The 16,872-nt window shown below is 36.6% G+C and overlaps 1 protein-coding gene across 1 annotated transcript in view; it reads left to right on the forward strand.

The window, feature by feature from the left end:
- PPP4R4 (protein phosphatase 4 regulatory subunit 4) overlaps positions 1–16,624 on the forward strand; it is an 88,339-nt gene extending 71,715 nt beyond the window's left edge. The window contains exons 17-25 of the mRNA XM_031454250.2: positions 2,172–2,316; positions 4,482–4,523; positions 4,622–4,696; positions 7,630–7,699; positions 8,134–8,217; positions 8,513–8,606; positions 9,710–9,780; positions 13,905–14,052; positions 16,490–16,624. Of these exons, the coding sequence (XP_031310110.2) occupies positions 2,172–2,316; positions 4,482–4,523; positions 4,622–4,696; positions 7,630–7,699; positions 8,134–8,217; positions 8,513–8,606; positions 9,710–9,780; positions 13,905–14,052; positions 16,490–16,514 (754 nt within the window). The 3' untranslated portion in view covers positions 16,515–16,624. The remainder of the gene's footprint in view (positions 1–2,171; positions 2,317–4,481; positions 4,524–4,621; positions 4,697–7,629; positions 7,700–8,133; positions 8,218–8,512; positions 8,607–9,709; positions 9,781–13,904; positions 14,053–16,489) is intronic.
- The last annotated feature ends 248 nt before the right edge of the window (positions 16,625–16,872 follow it).

The following is a 16,872-nucleotide window of genomic DNA, read 5'->3' on the forward strand; positions in this document are numbered from 1 at the left end:
TGCACTGAGGAATAAATAACCTGAGATAAGGTCCATAAAGAATTTAGCTTACCTAAAAAGCATGATCCCTAATCTCAGAATCTTCATAATCTCCTGGGGTCAGTATTCTCATAGAGATAAGTTACTACTAAGGCTTCCATGTCTTCTATTGAATGTTTTGTTTTCAAAATCTGCCTTGGGTTATAAAGAATGAAGTGTGCATAGACTGTTGATTGTTTTTGTTTTTCCTTAAGTGAATGTTTAACATTTAAATTCACTGAGTCTAGACAATACCAAGGCTAGAAAAAGACTATTGGTATTCAAAGGAGCCCTCTCTTCAGCTGTTAGAATTGAAAACAATTCTCTTTGGGGTAATTGGGACCCCTTAATTGGACAGAGCATCGCCGTGCTTAGCAGAATCCATGGTGAGTGCTGAGTAAGTTTGAGACTTTGAGACTATTATTGCTATGTACAGAGATGAAAATTCTAGAAGTTCTTCTTTTGCTTTTTTGCTTGGAAAAAAGGAAATTTTGTTGTATGTGAAGAATCCTCAACTGAATGCTCATCTGAGAAATCATCCTGGGTACTCCAGAAATGGGACTTACTTGTCTCTAGGTTTGGTATAGAAATAAACAAGTAGTATCTGGAGAGCACGCAGATGAATGAATGAATGAATGAATGAATGAATGAATACAGCAGCCAAAAATTAGACCACCACCTGGCATCCCTGTCTAAAACCAGCCCTGGCAAAGCAGTTGAATGTTAGCTTAGCAAAGCAGAACTTTTTCTGAGCTGCCTTTTCCTAGGAATTTGTTTTTTCATTTTTGGGGGGTTTTTTGTTTGATTGATTTTTTTTTTTTTAACACTTTCCGGGATGTCCTCTCGCCTCTCTGGAATTCTGCAGTCTGCTCATTGCTTCCTTACCAACCCAATGCAGACTGTGGTGGTGCCGCAGATGCTCTCCTCTTATCTCTTCCCAAACTGCATCTCCTGCCTTGGTGATCTCTCCAGTCTCATGGCTAACCAGCATCCGTATGCTGAAGATTCATAGCTATAAGTCTCTAGCATGGATGTCCACCCAGAACAGAAGACTCATTGAGTCAACTGCCCACTGGTATTTCCACTGACTGTCTAGTAGGCACCACAGACTTTATCTGTACAGTTAAATCCCCGCCTTCCTCATCTGTACTTGCTCCTTCTGCAGTCTTCTCCGTATCAGTAAATAACCATTTCATCTTGCCATTTGATCAGGTCCAAACCTTGACTTCCTTTCTGCCACCCCACTTCTGATCCCTCAGCACATCCTGCTGCTTGTAAAGTAATTCAGAATCAAACCAATTCTTACCACATCAACTGCTGTCACTCTGGTTCAAGCCACCATCAAATCTTGCTGAATTATTGGAAGAGTCTCCCCTATTCTGTCCCCTCTGTCCTTGACCACCTACAGTCTCATCTCAACACAGTAGCCAGAGGATATTTTCAAAATGTTAAGTCATATCATTTCACTCTGCTGTGCAGAACCCCCCAGGGCTTCTCACTGCACTCAAAATAAAAACCAGTCTCCAAATCCTGGCTTGCAAGGCCCTGGATGACCTGGCTTCCTACTTCCACTCTGAGGTCTGCTGGTAATCTCGCTTTCGCTCTGTTCTAGCCACTCTAGCCAGTTTGCTAATTTTGGCCAGTTTGTTAACTTGGCACAGCTCCTAAGGCAAGCTCCCCCTATAGGGCATTTGCTCTTACTGTCACGGTCTTCTCTAGACATTCATATGGCTTAGTTCCCAGTTTAAGTCTTTGCTTCAGTGTCATCTTTTCAGTGAAACCTTCACTGAAACCCTCTCTGACTGCCTGTTTTAAACTTGTCATCCCCCTCCTCTGGTTATTCTTCGTCTTCTTCCCCTGCTTTGTTTTTCTCCGCAGCACTTAACCACTATTTGACATTTTGCTCTTGTGTTTATCCTCTCTCCTACCCCTATCCTAGAATGTAATCTCCGGGAGAGCAGAGAATTTTGTTGGTTTTATTCACCGTGGTATCTCATCTCAACACCCAGAATAATGCATGCTTGACTCATACAGACACTCCATAGACATTTGTTGCATAATAAATTAACTCTCAGGCTATCCGAAGCTTGATTTTTTTTCCAATTTCATGTACCTATTATTCTTAGTTATTAAATTCACTTAATTTTTTATAGAATGAAACTTTGCTACTTGTTGCCCAAAGTGAAATCTACTCTGAAGATCCCTGCAGATAAGCATCTCCTTCAACAGTTAGAAATGTGTGTGAGAAAACTCCTCTGTCAAGAAAAAGATAAAGATGTTCTGGCTATTGTGAAGAGAGTAAGTATCACTCTTGCCACAACGTTTGCCTTTCTTGCCTTAAGATAATGTTAATCACAGCTTCACTATTTTAGCTTGATAGGATAGCTCTGTGTTAAAATATTTATATCATTGCTAGAGTAGTAAGAATTAGTCACTGATTTGGTTGATGTGTGTTCCAGCTGGATATGGAAGTTCCTGCTAAAGGGCACCGAGACAAACCTTCATTACTGGTAATATGAGCTCTATGAGAGAGCTCAGCACATTTTAGGTACTCGGTAAATACTGTTCAGCCAGTAGTGAATACTTCATTCACCAGACTACTTATAAGTGCTTATAATCCAGGGAAACTTTGTTGGTAAAGTCAGGAAAGTCACATTTGATAAAAACTTAGCCCTGGAAGGGATGGAAGGGCCTTTAGTGATCTGTTTTGACTTTGCAGAAGCTTTAGACCTAGAAATGTTACGTGTCAGCTTTAGATCACATTAGTGAGTGGCAGAGCCCTGGCTGGAATACGGGTCCCTCACCCTGAGTGCATTCCTTTTTCAGTTAGGAACATTGTGGGTTTTAGTTTGTTTTGTTTTAGCACGTGATCTTACATGAACTGTTTGGCAATGTTGGAAAACTAAAACAGTAAAAATTTAGGTTAGTGAAGTCAAATCTTAAAATACTTTATAGTCTTCAAAAAATTTTGTCTGAATATGTGATATTATAAGATTAAGTCAAACTAAAGCCATTACTTTTGTGAATCTGACTGTGAACTTCAGGACACATAGTTTTTGAGCGTTTATTTTTAGTGAGAGAATTTAATTTATTAATGTCAAATAAGTTGGTGTCAATGGTGAGATAAAAAGAGAAGACTTTGATTTTTTTTTCTCTTTTTTTCCCTAGAGATCATTGCTAGATGTTGCTTAAGGAACTTTTTTAATAAAGTAGTTTCATAACTTATCATTAATTAGTATATTTTATTTTACTGAAGTGTGAGTTCCTCTTTCATTAGCTGAAATAACCAGAAATACCCAGAGTCTGGACATGCATCTAAATCTAAAAACATGTATGCATACATTTGTTTCTACCAGATATGTCTGTCCTTACCATTTAATTCCAGAAGTGTATGCAATGGAATTAACCTTCAAAATAATAAACATAAGACAGCTAGTTACTTTTCAGAAAGAATTTATTAACCGAAGAGATAATTCAAGCTGACTTCATAAATAGGGACAAAAATGACATAGTTAAATTAATGGATTATTAACCTACAGTGGGTTGTTCTGGAGTACAGTTGTCATTCTAAGAACATAACACATGAAGAAGTCAATCTGTCCCATGAAAATTCTATAGTATAATGTCTCTCAAACTGAGATATTGGGAACCTCTGAGGAAGCTATTCAAAGCTTTGGGAGAAAAATGGAATAGCTTAGTCTAGTCAGTTTTTTACGATGAAAAGTAATTTCATTTAAAAGAGATATTTCATGGCATACATTATAACATTTTCATAAGTTTCAGCATAAAAATAAAATTTTAAATAAATATTATGTTTGTAATAGATACCTTTGGGCATATGAGTAAATGTACTTTATTTTGGCCACCAGAGTTACTCCCATAAAGGAGTACTGTCCTCCTTCAGAGACAGGACCCTGGATTACTTGGAGTGTCATTTGATTGAAATGATTTGTCTCAGACCAATCTGAGAGACAAATACTAAATTAAGAGAATGCTTTCAGAGCAAAGTCTTTTCTAATGGTTAGAACGTCATAATGATCAAAAGTTTCTTTGGAAAGGAACTAAGCATATTAAGCCAAATGATAGCTTGCTTCATATATAGATATTAAGCTAAAAGATTTTTTAATTCAAAAATTATTTTTCTGAAAAGTTAGAAGAGTGGCATGGGAAGTTATTAGAAATTAGTTAAATTGCATGTGTTTAATATTTAAAATATTCCTCTAGACTTTCTTTTCTTAAGGTTAAAAACATAAAAGTTTAAATGGATCCTGGCATTACTATATAGAAGTTGATTAAAAATCCATCATAGAATTGAGAAGAACTCAATTTAGAGGCTTGCTAAATTAGCCTTTCACATAGTACAGAAGTCTCTTCTTTGAACCTCCATCTGGAAAAGATTTTGAGAAATGATTAGTTGATCTAATTTAATTACTCTTGAATAATTTAAAAACTTTTCTTTGTAGACTGTGTTAGAATTGGACAGAATGGAAATGTCTATGGATGCTGTGAGTACACTCTCATTACCTTGTTGAAAGGAATATTTAAAAATTGGCAGAAACTCATCATTAATGTTTCACAATTTCATTTTAAACTTTAAACTTAGTTTCAGAAAAAGTTTTATGAAAAAGATTTGCTGGATCAAGAGAAAGAAAGAGAAGAGCTGCTTCTTTTGGAAATGGTATGTTTTCACACGAACACACATGTACTCTTTTCTGGCCAGTATTAACTGTGCTTTATTAAACTTAATAAATAACTTCTTTCAATTTTACATCATTTTTTTTAACCTAAATGACTAAATAAGAGCCCTGATCTTTTGAAATTTGTTGTTTTATAAACTGGAAGGAAAACTACATTTGAGAGCCTTTAAAAAACTACCTTATTGAAGTATAATTGACATATGATTAACTGCAAATATTTAAAGTGTACAGTTTGGTGAATTTTGACATATGGACACATCCACGAAACCAGCAGCATACAAAATACCAAACACTGCCATTCCCTCAAAAATTTCCTCGTGCCCCTTTGTGGCCTACATCTTTTACTCTTAGTCCGTGGCAACCACTAATCTAGTTTCTGTCACTATAAATTAGTTTGCATTTTCTAGAATGTGTATAAACTGAATGATATATTAGTACTTTTTTGAGTCATGCTTCTTTTCATCAGCGTAATTATTCTGAGATTCATCCATGTTGTTGTGTATATCAGTAGGTCATTCTTTTTTACTTCTGAGTTGTAGTCCATGTTATGGATAGACCACAGCTTGTTTATCCACCTCTTAGTGGACGTCTGGGTTTCTTCTAGTTTGGGAACATGAGTGAAGAAGTTTTCGGACATATGTATTCATTTCTCTTGGGGAAGTCACCTAAGAATGGGATAGCTGGATGGAATGGTAGAGTGCACTTAATTTAAAAACAAAGACTGTTTTACAAAGTAGTTGTGCCACTTTCCACTCCCATCAGCTGTGGTGGAGAGCCTCCGTTACCCCACATCCTCTGGAATGCTTGATGGAGGAACATGTAATGGTATTTCGTCGTGGTTTCAAATTGCACATCCCTGATGCTTAACAAGGTGGAGCGTCTTTTCCTTTGTGTATTGGCCACCCTTATATCTTAGTTGATGAAGCCTCTTTTCAGATTTTAATGTGGGTTATCTTCTTCTTATTGAGTTGTAAGAGTTCTTTATAAACTCTGTGTATAACTCCTTTGTCAGATACACATTTTCTGAATATTTTCTTGGAGTCTGTGCTTACCTTTTCATTTATTTAATAGTGTCTTTTGAAGAGCAGAAGTTTTTAATTTTGATAAAATCCAACTTATTTTTTTTTCTCTTAGCATAGTTCCTGCTCCCTTGTTCCATAATTTTCTATCCCAAAATTATAAAGACTTTTTCCTATGTTTTCTTCTAGGAATTTTAGTTTTAGGTTTTACATTTGGGTATATGATTCATTTCAAGTTAATATTTATATATGTTTATTTTTTTCCATCTGAATGAGCAATTATTTTAGCACCAGTTGTTGAAAACTTTTCTTCTCCATTGCCTTAGCATCTTTAAAAAAAAAATCAGTTGTCCATATATATGTGTCATTTATAGGCAGTCACCTGATGCATGAATTCAGCCCAGTATTAGGAGGAGTGGAGTGGAACAGGCTGGGGCTGTGGGTCTTTCCAAAGTTCCTAGAATAGGAGGTCATGGCAGCAGGAAGGGAGGAGGTGGCAAGGGATTTGTAAGTGATGGGCACAATCCATCCTGTACCCAGGCTGGGTTCAGGGAAGGCATGGAGATCTCCCTCCTTCCCAGGCTCTGACCCCGTTACTGACCCCTGGGCTCTGCTCTGCTACTCAAAGTGAATAATTTCTGTTTCTGTTGTTCCATCTTCATTGTCACCAATTCTTTGCCTGCCCTCCCCATTTGGCTGCTGAGCCTCTCTAGTGATTTTTTAGATTTCTAGCACTATATTTTTCAGTTTTAAAATTCCCATCTCTTTTTTATATTTCTTATTTCTCTGCAGAGAATGATGCTGCAAGATAAAAAACTTAAGTGGAAATCTTCTGAAAAGCAAAGTGCATTTATATTTCAGCAGTCTAAGACAGAGATTAGAGTTCAGGATTGCCAGTGGTAGAAGCTGTAGAGAATATACAGACTCTAAAGATTTTAGGACTTAATAACCTAAACCCAAGACAAAAATCAGACGATAGGAAAAGACCCACAGATGACCCTAGTATTAGAGTTAGCAGACAGTGACTTCAAGACAACTGTGATTAATATGATCAAGGTAGCAGAGGAAGAGGTAAGCAGGTAACACTGCTGTTAACCTTGCTTACTGATATTTTTCAGTTTTTGCATGTTTTATTTTCAGTTTTAGAATTTTTGTCTTTCTTATGTAGTGCAATTCTTTGTGGAAGTTTTTTTTTATCTTGTCTGTTTTGTCTGCCTTTTTCTTTATTTTACACGTGCACTTGAGAAGACTGTGTGTTCTCCAGTTGTTGAGCACAGTGCTCTGTACATGTCAGATGCCACGTTTGCGCAGAGCTTGGTATGTTTATGGATTTTTCTTGCCTATTCTGTTGCAATAAAGAACTCCTGAGTTTTGCTAACATTTTGTTTCTTGGTCTGGGAGCTGATTATATAAATGTGTTCATTTTGGGAAAATTCATTGAGCTGTACACTTTGTGCACTTTCTCTGCATGCATTACTCTTCAATAAAACATTTTAAAAATATCTAAAAGATCACTTCTTCTCTCAGTCTTTTAAAAGAAAGATATTATTTTGCCATTTACCAGTCAGAAATGGAAAGGGCCAATTGTAACATGTTTTGCTGATGAGAGTTAGTAAATACCTTCTAGCAATTAAAGGCTCATCACGGCAAGGATACTGCACTCATTATTTTAGCCTGACATCCCCCAAGGACACAGTTCTGTAGATGTTTAAAAAAACACAAATATAAAAGAAATGTGACTTCTTTAGATGCTACTGTGGGAGAAAGATGATTTCTGTTAGGCGTTTTTGTGAGTTGTGTCTCTATCTCTAAAGCTTAGAGTAATTTCTCATTAGAACAGTTTTCTAAGTCTATTTATGCTAACCTTTAATGCTAAGATACTGTTTTAATAATAGGAACAATTAGAAAAAGAGAAGCAACAAAGTGATGGAAGGCCCATGAGCGATAAAGCCTTTGAAAAGAAACGTAAGTAGTTTTCCTGTGTCTTCACCATCAAGTCACACAATGGATGTTGCATCCTGGCATTCTGAAAGGCCATGCTGAGTTTTTAATCTTATATGGAAAATTGCTTCACTTTCTTTCATTTATCAAAAATTGTTTTCAAAAATTGGCTGCCTGCTGTGATAGAGATTTAGATATACATGAATAAATGGTGGGGGTCTGTGTGGGAGTTCAGATCCTTCAAAGGAAAGCTTGAACTGATAACAGCAATCAGATTGGGAAATTGATCACTGAATAACTAAGACTGAAATACTTAAATATATAAAGTTAGAATACTTGGGAAAGAGTGCTGCTTAGCTAGGGATAGTGATCCATCTACTCTGTGTTGTCTTGTGTATATATGGAGATTAATGAGAACTTAGAGGAAATTACAGCATCTAAAACAGAGTTTGTTTTAGGTAGAGACACCAAAACTCCAACGACTCTGCCCAAGAGCATCCCCGTTGCTGTTCCTGGACCCTCGTCTGCCACCTCATCCACAAGTAAGAAACTTCTTCTTTTATAAACAATAATTCCAGGAAAGTCACTCCATGAAATGAGGTATATTATTGGAAAGCAACATTTGCCTTTTACTGTTAGTTGTTTTGGTAGTTCTTAATGGGCAGTAAGAGGTAAGAGACACTCCAGTCAGCTCAAACTAAGGAAAGGAAGCTGGACCCATCGACCCATCTGTGTTTTACTGAAGGTTGTGGGAGTTGGAGAGGAAATGGGGTTGGGGCAGCTAAGGATGAACTGATGAACTAAACAGTTGCATTTTCTTTCTGCTTGTTTCTCTAGGCAAAGAAATCAAGAAGTCCAAATTGATTCGAAGCCAGTCTTTTAATAATCAAGCTTTTCATGCAAAATACGGCAACTTAGACAAGTGTGCTAGGTATGATCTGTCAGCTATTGGCATATTTTGACTTAATTATATTTTACAGTCATACATCTTTATGTGAAATGTTTATATTATATAAAATCAGGATTAATTTTGAGTTTTTTAATAGATCAGTAATTTGTACGTTATCTTCTGTAAAGATTTCATATTTAAAAAGATTAGTCTACCAATTTTCATAAGAATAGGTATCGTGGAATTCTAGGAAGCCCACTGCCATGATGTGTGTAACAACATCGTGGAATCTGCGCGTTGTTTTATGGGGAAGGTGGTACTGCATCACGTATGCCGCACAGCTTCTAAATGGGTAGGGACACGCCTCATGTACGAAATGGATGCGGACATCCATTTCCTATTAGTATTGTTGCTGTCTGTAAAGAAGCCACTGGCCTGTTTCTATGGTAAAGTGGTCACAACAGAATTCTCCTGAAAATAGATGAATGTCTAGTTTCCTTCTGGCCCAGCAGACAAAATTGTAAACAGTTAAGATTAGGGGAGAATCAGCATAAGTTAAATGACCATGACTTTTATATTTATTGTACACATACAGTATGTAACAGCTGCGGGGCAGTCGACAGCCAAAGTAATTTTAAGGAAATGTAAATGTCTTTGAAGCTATTTGTCAAGAAAAAATAATGTGTTATAGAAAAAATGTTTTTCTTTTCTTATTTTTATCTTTTTATAAAAGATTGAAAAAACTTATTCTAAATTTTCACTATACTTTTTGACATTATCAATAGATCTGTCTAGGGTTCTTAGCCAGTAGGGTGATCTTGAGATGGACAAAAGAGATTGGAACTAAAGATGAGTTACATCCAGGAAGATTTTATCCATTATTACCAATATTACCCGTTTTGGTTGAGCATCAAAAGAAAAACTTTTTCTGAGGCAGCAAAAGTTTAAGAAAATACTTCCAAGTTAAAGACAAAGTAATTGTTGTGACATGGAATACCAAAAATAATTGAGAAATAAAGTAGCAAGCATGTTTCATAAGATGCAGAGGAAGGCATTGAAAAAAGGTTAGAAAAGGCCAATGCTAAGTGGCTGGGATTGAAGGAAGCATTTTCTTGTAATTTAAACTAAATTATGTTCTTTTCTAGTAAAAGTTCTACAGCAACATACACACCTTCCGTCTCAGGGTTAGGAAAGACTTCTGTGATTTCACTGACTGGTAAGTATCAATCTGAGCTCTTCAAAAAATTGTTAAATTTTGTAAAATATGACTTTTTAAATGACCTATTTATTTTTAGGTACAGTTTCCCCTAAATTTATCTTTATCAAATACCAAAGAAATTAAACTTTTCCCTAACAATTAAGAAAATGCTTCACTGTACTATTTTGATTTCACTGTGTCCAGAGTCAGAGTTCAATACTTTTAAAAGAGAAAAAGGGCAAAATGATAGGCCAGGTTTTACCATAGTCTGAGGCCCTGCTAAGACATAGACTGAGAGTTTTTGCAATCATTTTTAAGGACATTAAAAACAGTAGGGCTTCACTGTGGACCATTGGCAGCTAAACAATCATAATATCACATATCTGAAAGTTTATACCAGGTTTCAGCACACTTCTCTGTCAAGGACCACGTGGTAAATATTTTGGGTTTCTTGGCCAAATTGGTTTCTGTGACAGTTACTCAGCCCTGGTGTTGTAGTGTGAAAGCAGCCCAGACAGTGTGTGATGATGAGGAACGGCCGTGGTACTGCAGTGTCTCAGGGAACAGGGAGGCTCGAGGACAGGGAGAGGGTGGGGGGCAGCCGGTAAGTGGAGCAGTCAGAACACACACCCTGTATCTATTAAGTTTGCCGTCTTACAGGGGTGTGGATCACGGTGCCCCCAAACATTTCCAATAGTAACATCAAAGATCCCTGATCACAGATCACTGGAAGTATAGTAATAGTGAAAGAGCTTGAAATGTTGTGAGAATTATCAAAATGTGAGACGAAAATAGGAAGTGAGCAAGTGCTGCTGGAAAAATGGCGCCAGTAGACCTGCTTTATGCAGTGTTGGCACGACCTTCACTTTGTAAAAGACGCATTGTCTGTTTCACCTGCAGTAAAGTGAAGTGCAGTAAAATGAGGTACAACTTACCATCCAAAGTCTCAAATTAAAGCATGTCTTTAAGGGTAAATCATTTATTAAATTATTTGAAAAATATTCTATGTTAAAGTTTCAGTTTTATTTTGGGGAGGGAATAAGTTGAATGAAATATCACCTAGATTTTTGATTAGAAAAATACACTTATTATTATTTATTACTTAATGAGTTACAGTCTGAGGGAAAAGTCGCAATGTAATTACACATCTGATCTAGAAAGAGAAAATGGTAGCAAAATGTCTCTTAATGAATGTATTAGGTGTTTACATAGAGAAGAGATTTTATTTACTCGTGGGACTTAAGATGGGCTTCAAGAGGATTGTCATTTGAGATGAACCTTAAGGTACACTAGGATTTTGTCAGACAGAGGTGGGTGTAGAATACCATCCCATGTGTCCCAGGCAGGGGACCTGTCCTAAACAAAACTGTTTGGCTGTTGTGTCTTAAGGCAACAACAGCAGGCTGGTTTGGCAGAAGCATGGAGTGGGTGTAGGGAGAGTAGTGTTAAATAAAACAAAGGGAAGGTCAAAGTCACAGCTTGGACGGTCAAATGGATTACTTTTTACTTAACAAGAACCAGTTGTCATCAGTTACAGCATCCCGAAGCTCTGTGGGCACCACAGACTGGGGGAGATGTAAAGAGAATCCCAGTAAGGATCCAGGGAAACAAATTGCAGTGTATCCATTGTTAGTGAGTATGAAAATCAGTGGAACCCTTTTGAAAGCAGTTTGGTAGAGTTCATCAAGGATCCTAGTTTTTAAAAATATTCTATGACTCCCCCAAAAATCCCATTTCTAGTGACCTGTCATAAAACGATAAAATAAAATACATAAAATGAGATAAAAATATGTCATTGCGTGTACCCTTGATACGATGTGGTGAAAATGCTACTTTATCTCAGTCATCCTCCCTCAAACCTGTAACCCTAGTCTAATTGTGAGAAAAGCTTCAGACAAATTCCAATAGAGGCACAGCCTACAAAATATTTGACCAGTACCTCTCAAAACTGTTAAGGTCATCAAAAGCAAAGAAAGGCTAAGAAACTGACCCAACCAAGGAGAGCCCAAAGGGGAGGTTATAGCTCAGGTGGTAAAGTGCATGCTTAGCATACACGAGGTCCTGGGTTCAATCCCTAGCACTTCCACTGGAAATAAATAAATAAGTAAACATAACTACCTCCCCCAACAAAATTAAAAAAAAAAAAGGAGACCCAACAAGTAAGTAATGTGGTGTCCTGGGTGGCATCCTGAGACATCAGCAGTCATTAGGTGAATACTGAAGGAATCTGAATGCACTATGGACTTTTGTTAATAATAATGTGTCTCTATTGGCTCATTAATTGTACCAAGTATAGCATAAAATGTAAGCTGTTAATAATAGGGTAACTAGGTCAGGGGGGCCTTCATGCTATCTTTTTAACTTTTCTCTAAATCTAATACTTTAAAAAATTAAGTCTATCTAAAGATAACATTTACAATAACTTCAAAACTATTAAATGCTCAGGGGTAAATTTAACAAAATACGTGCTAAATGCATACTCAAAACTTCAAAACATTGCTGAAAGAAATTAAAGAAGATGTAAGTGGAAAGCTATACCATGTTTACGGATTAGAAAACTTAGTATTGTTTTGGTGTCAGTTCTTTTTAAATTGATCCAGAGATTCAGTGCAATACTGATAAAAATTCTGGCCGCCTTTTTGTAGAAATTTATAAGCTAATTCTGTATCGAAATGCATAGAACTGAGTTTTTCAAAAAAGAAAAAAGTTAGAGAACTTAAATTACCTGATTTCAACATTTACTAATAAAGCTTCAGTAATCAAGACTGTGTGGCTCACACGGACATATATAGACAGTTGGGTTTCAGCAAAGGCTCCAAGATAAATCAATGGTGATGGGATAGTATTTTTAAAAGTGATGCTAGAACAATTGGATATCCATAGTGAAAAATCTAGAAACTGGATCTCAATTTTTACTTCACACTATACACAAAATTAAGTCAAAATGTATTATAAACTTAAGCATAAAAGCTAAAACTCTGCCATTTCTGAAGAAAATACAGAAGGAAATCTTTGTAACTTTGGAATTGACAAAAATTTCTCTAAACCATGAAGAAAAAATTAACGTATTGAACTTTGTCACAATTTAAAGCTTTGGCACTTTGAAATAGAGCACTAAAAACATACCAGGCAGGTCACAGATTGGGAGAAAATATTCATATTACATATACCTGACAAAGGACTTGTATCCAGACAATAAAACGCTCTTTCAGATGAATCAAGCAACTGATTTTAAAATGGGAAAAAGATTTGAACAGTCAGAGAGAAATGCAGATTAAAAGCAATGAGAAAAACACACACACACACACGCGTGGAGATACCACTTCATCACACACACTAGAATGTTTAAAAAGGCTCATAATATCAAGTGTGTGTGAAGCTGTGGAGCAACCTTCCGGGACTCTCCTATGTTGACGCTGGAAATGCAAAATGGTGTAACCACTTTGGACAGAAGTTTGGCAGTTTTTTATGAAATTAAATGTCAATTACTATGTGACTCAGCAATTCCAGGCTTTTACTGAAGACAAATTAAAATATATGTCCACACACAGACTTATGCATGACTGTTCATAGCAGCTTTATTTATAATAGTCAAATTACAAAGTTTTTGGAAAAAATCCAAATGCTTATCAGTAGGAGAAAGGATGGACAAATTTTGGCCTGTCTGTATAATGGGAATACCAGTCAGTAACTTTTTTAATAAATGAAGTATCGATACATACAAGATGGATGAATCGCAACATCATTGTGCTGAATGAAAGAAGCCAGACCAAAAAAGAGTACATACTGTGTGATTCTATTTGTATAAAATTCTGTAAAATGCAAACTAATCTGTAGCAACAAGAGGCAGACCTGTGGTTGTCTGGAGTCGGGGAGGGAGTGGAGGGAGGGATGAGGGGGGTGGGCAGGAGGAAACATTTAGTGGTGATGGGTATGTTCACTCTTGATTGTGCTGGTCACTTCATGGGTGTATACAAATGTCAAAACCTTAAATTTGTGTGGTTTACTGTGTTTAAATTATACCTTAATACAGCTGATTTTAAAAGAAGAGAGGAAGTCAGCTATCATTAACCTTTCTTCTCTTAGGTTGACATCTCTCTTAGTATATTCGATCCGTCTGACTGTACTTGTATTTCTTTCAGATGATTCATTCCGGACTCGTAATGCCAGTAGTGCTCCGAGTTCCTTTTCTGCTAATTCTTCCCTGCCTAGCACCTCCCGGGTGACAGGTAACTCAGTTGATCCAAAGAGCAGTGGAAGTAAAGACACACAACCACGGAAGGCTACCTTGTAAGTGACCTGGTGATGTACTGTTAAGTGCATTGTTCTTTTCTTTTTCTCAGTGTACTTTCCTTCCCACTTAAATTCTTTCCAAAGAATAGAAAATGTCTGTAAAGAGGACATAGAAATTAAAAGGGCTTATTATCACATGTGCCTCTGTTATGTTAGATACTTTATATACGGCAAGAATATCGTAACCTTAAGGAATCAATGAGAAGCTTTAAATGGCTCCCACTGATGTCTGAGATCTATTTATTTTTCTGTGAAATGTATGCATTCAGGAAATTTAGCTCTGAGAAGACACTGGGTATGATTGCATTCCTTTAAACAACCAGCTTAAGTACACAGTATTTAATCACCCAGTGTTCAGGATACAACTGATGCCACTTAAGAAATATTACTACACATATAAGCCAGAGTTGTGGATCCAATAAGCTAGAGATTTCTACAGACTATACTTGTTCCTTAAATTTATAAAAGTTATAAAGGGCCTGTGTTCTCCTTCCCACCCCCACCCGCAACCCTGTGGGGCCTTTTAATGCACCAGTTGTATCTTGTTTGAATTGTTGAAGCCTTTGTTTCTTTTAGGTTCAACATTTAAGAGGGTAGTGCCAAAAAAAATCACCAGGATGAGAAATCGTATCAAGGTAGAATTGATTCATCCAAGATGCCTGAACTGTAGTTATAGGTTTACGCTTCCATACGGGATCCCTGAGTCCTCTGATTAGAAGAGAATTTAAACAGGATTTAGGTTTTTTTTAAAAACATATTTCATTTAATTCATGAGTTTTTTTTTTTTTCTAATAAAGTTTCTGACATGCATCTTTTTTGCAGAAATTCCACACTGGAATCCCTTTTAGGAACTGCACTGTACTATAATTTGCTCTGAATTTTTAATTGGCCATTGGTAAATACAAATATAGATGTATTCAAAATTTATTTAAAGCTTAGAAACACATTTATTGAAGAGAGCTCAAGGAAAGAGCAGGACTATATAATAGAAAAAGTAATAGAAAAATAATACTGGTATTACAGATTAGTAGTGTTATTACAGAGATTACTTACCACAGCGACCGCTCTTGGCCCACACACTTACTGCTCTAATGATGACACTGTGCAAGTCCCACTTGAAAGTCTTAAAGTAGAGGCAGGATGGGGTGATGGTCTATGGAGAGCCTGGAGCTGGAGCCTTGTGCCCTGGTTCCAGCAGCAGCGAAGCAGCCATGTGCCTTTCAGGTCAGCGCTCTGGTCCTCTCTGTGCCCGTCTGTGAAGTGACGGGGTGGACTCATGTTTGTCTTCTGAGGCGCCTTCCGTTCTGGCATCCTGAAAGCCTGCCTATCACCCTCTACCCGCTTCCTCTCAAAAGATGGCCCTGGAAGTTTTCTGTTGAAGAACATGTTTAATAACATCTGGACGCAGCTCATTCTTTTTCTAAATGCCACAGGCATTTTTTAAAGGCCATTGAAACCTAATGTATTTACACCAGCTCCCCTTTATTTCAGGTTACTGTTTTTATCTGTTCTTTCATTGTTGAGCATGTTTTTCCTTTTTTATGGACTGAATTTTCTCTTGCTCAATATATATAATTATATAAATCATTATGTAATGAGTTATATCTATAATTGATTTAAAAAAAAATCTAGAAACAAACACTCTGCTAACAAGTCATGTCAAGTTCTTTTCTGAATATTCTGAAAGAGGAGGACTGTTGGCCTCACAGCTGCTGTGTTCACATGTAACTGAATACACAGGCCCACAACGCTCTCTGCGTGTTACGTGATTCTAATTTGGACTTTCTGCACACTGCCGCACAACTGGGGCAGGTGACCCACGCCTGCATTGGCCACATTCCTGTGCAGTTCATACCAACAGTTCAGCACCACGCCATGTCCAAATGAAAACCTGTCCTTTTTGCTTAAAATAAGCCTATGAAGTGATTTCAGAAAGTATTATCTCAGTTTTTGCTGCTCAAAAAAATTCTGTGCAATACATTCTCCAAGTTTTCAGTGTCATGGAGGTGACGCATCTGGTATTTAGGAATATCACAGTCTTATAGGAAGTACAGGAATGCATCATATCTTTATGTCTTTCAAGGCCAGGTGATTGATATATTTTAGACTGTGTTAATTTATTTTATGGTTATACAAAATGAAAAATGTAGGAAAAGTATGAATTGAACTGAATGCTATGTTAGATGCACATAGGATTTGGTAATTAAAGGTTATTCCCAGTAATCTTTAATGTTTAATTTACTTTTCTACTTAATCACAATTCTCATATATTAGGTTTTATTCAAAGTAGATTATGTCTATTTCTTTACTTTGTAAAGCATTACGTGGATAAACTTTTTCATGTTTTGTTTTCTTGTTTTCCTTCCTACTTTTTTCTCTCCTTCTCTCTCCCTCTCCTTTCTTCTCTCTTTTTCTTTCTTTCTTCTTGACAAAGAAAATCCAGAAAATCCAATCCTTAGATCATCTGCTTGATGGAGGCAAAACAAAGACAGCTGGAGACAATGTGATTGATGGACAAAAGCTAAAGCAATGGCTGGGGCTTTTTTTTTTTTTTTTAACGAATGGAAAAGAGATACATAATGGCAGCTGATGTTGTTAAAAAGTTCCATATTTGAAATTAGATTCCCTAGGAGGTATAATACATATTTCTTGAATAATAATGTGGTTATAGAATTCCAATGTTATAGTGAAGTGTAATGAAAAACAACTGTAGGAATGTGCTTTAACTACTGCTGCAAAAGAGACACACCTGCATTTATTTGTGCAGGAAACCATCTATTTAATTGTTCTAGAGTTTAGCATTTAAAAATTACATGA

The sequence above is a fragment of the Camelus dromedarius genome, chromosome 5 (assembly GCF_036321535.1).
Source record: "Camelus dromedarius isolate mCamDro1 chromosome 5, mCamDro1.pat, whole genome shotgun sequence".
NCBI lineage: Eukaryota > Metazoa > Chordata > Mammalia > Artiodactyla > Camelidae > Camelus > Camelus dromedarius.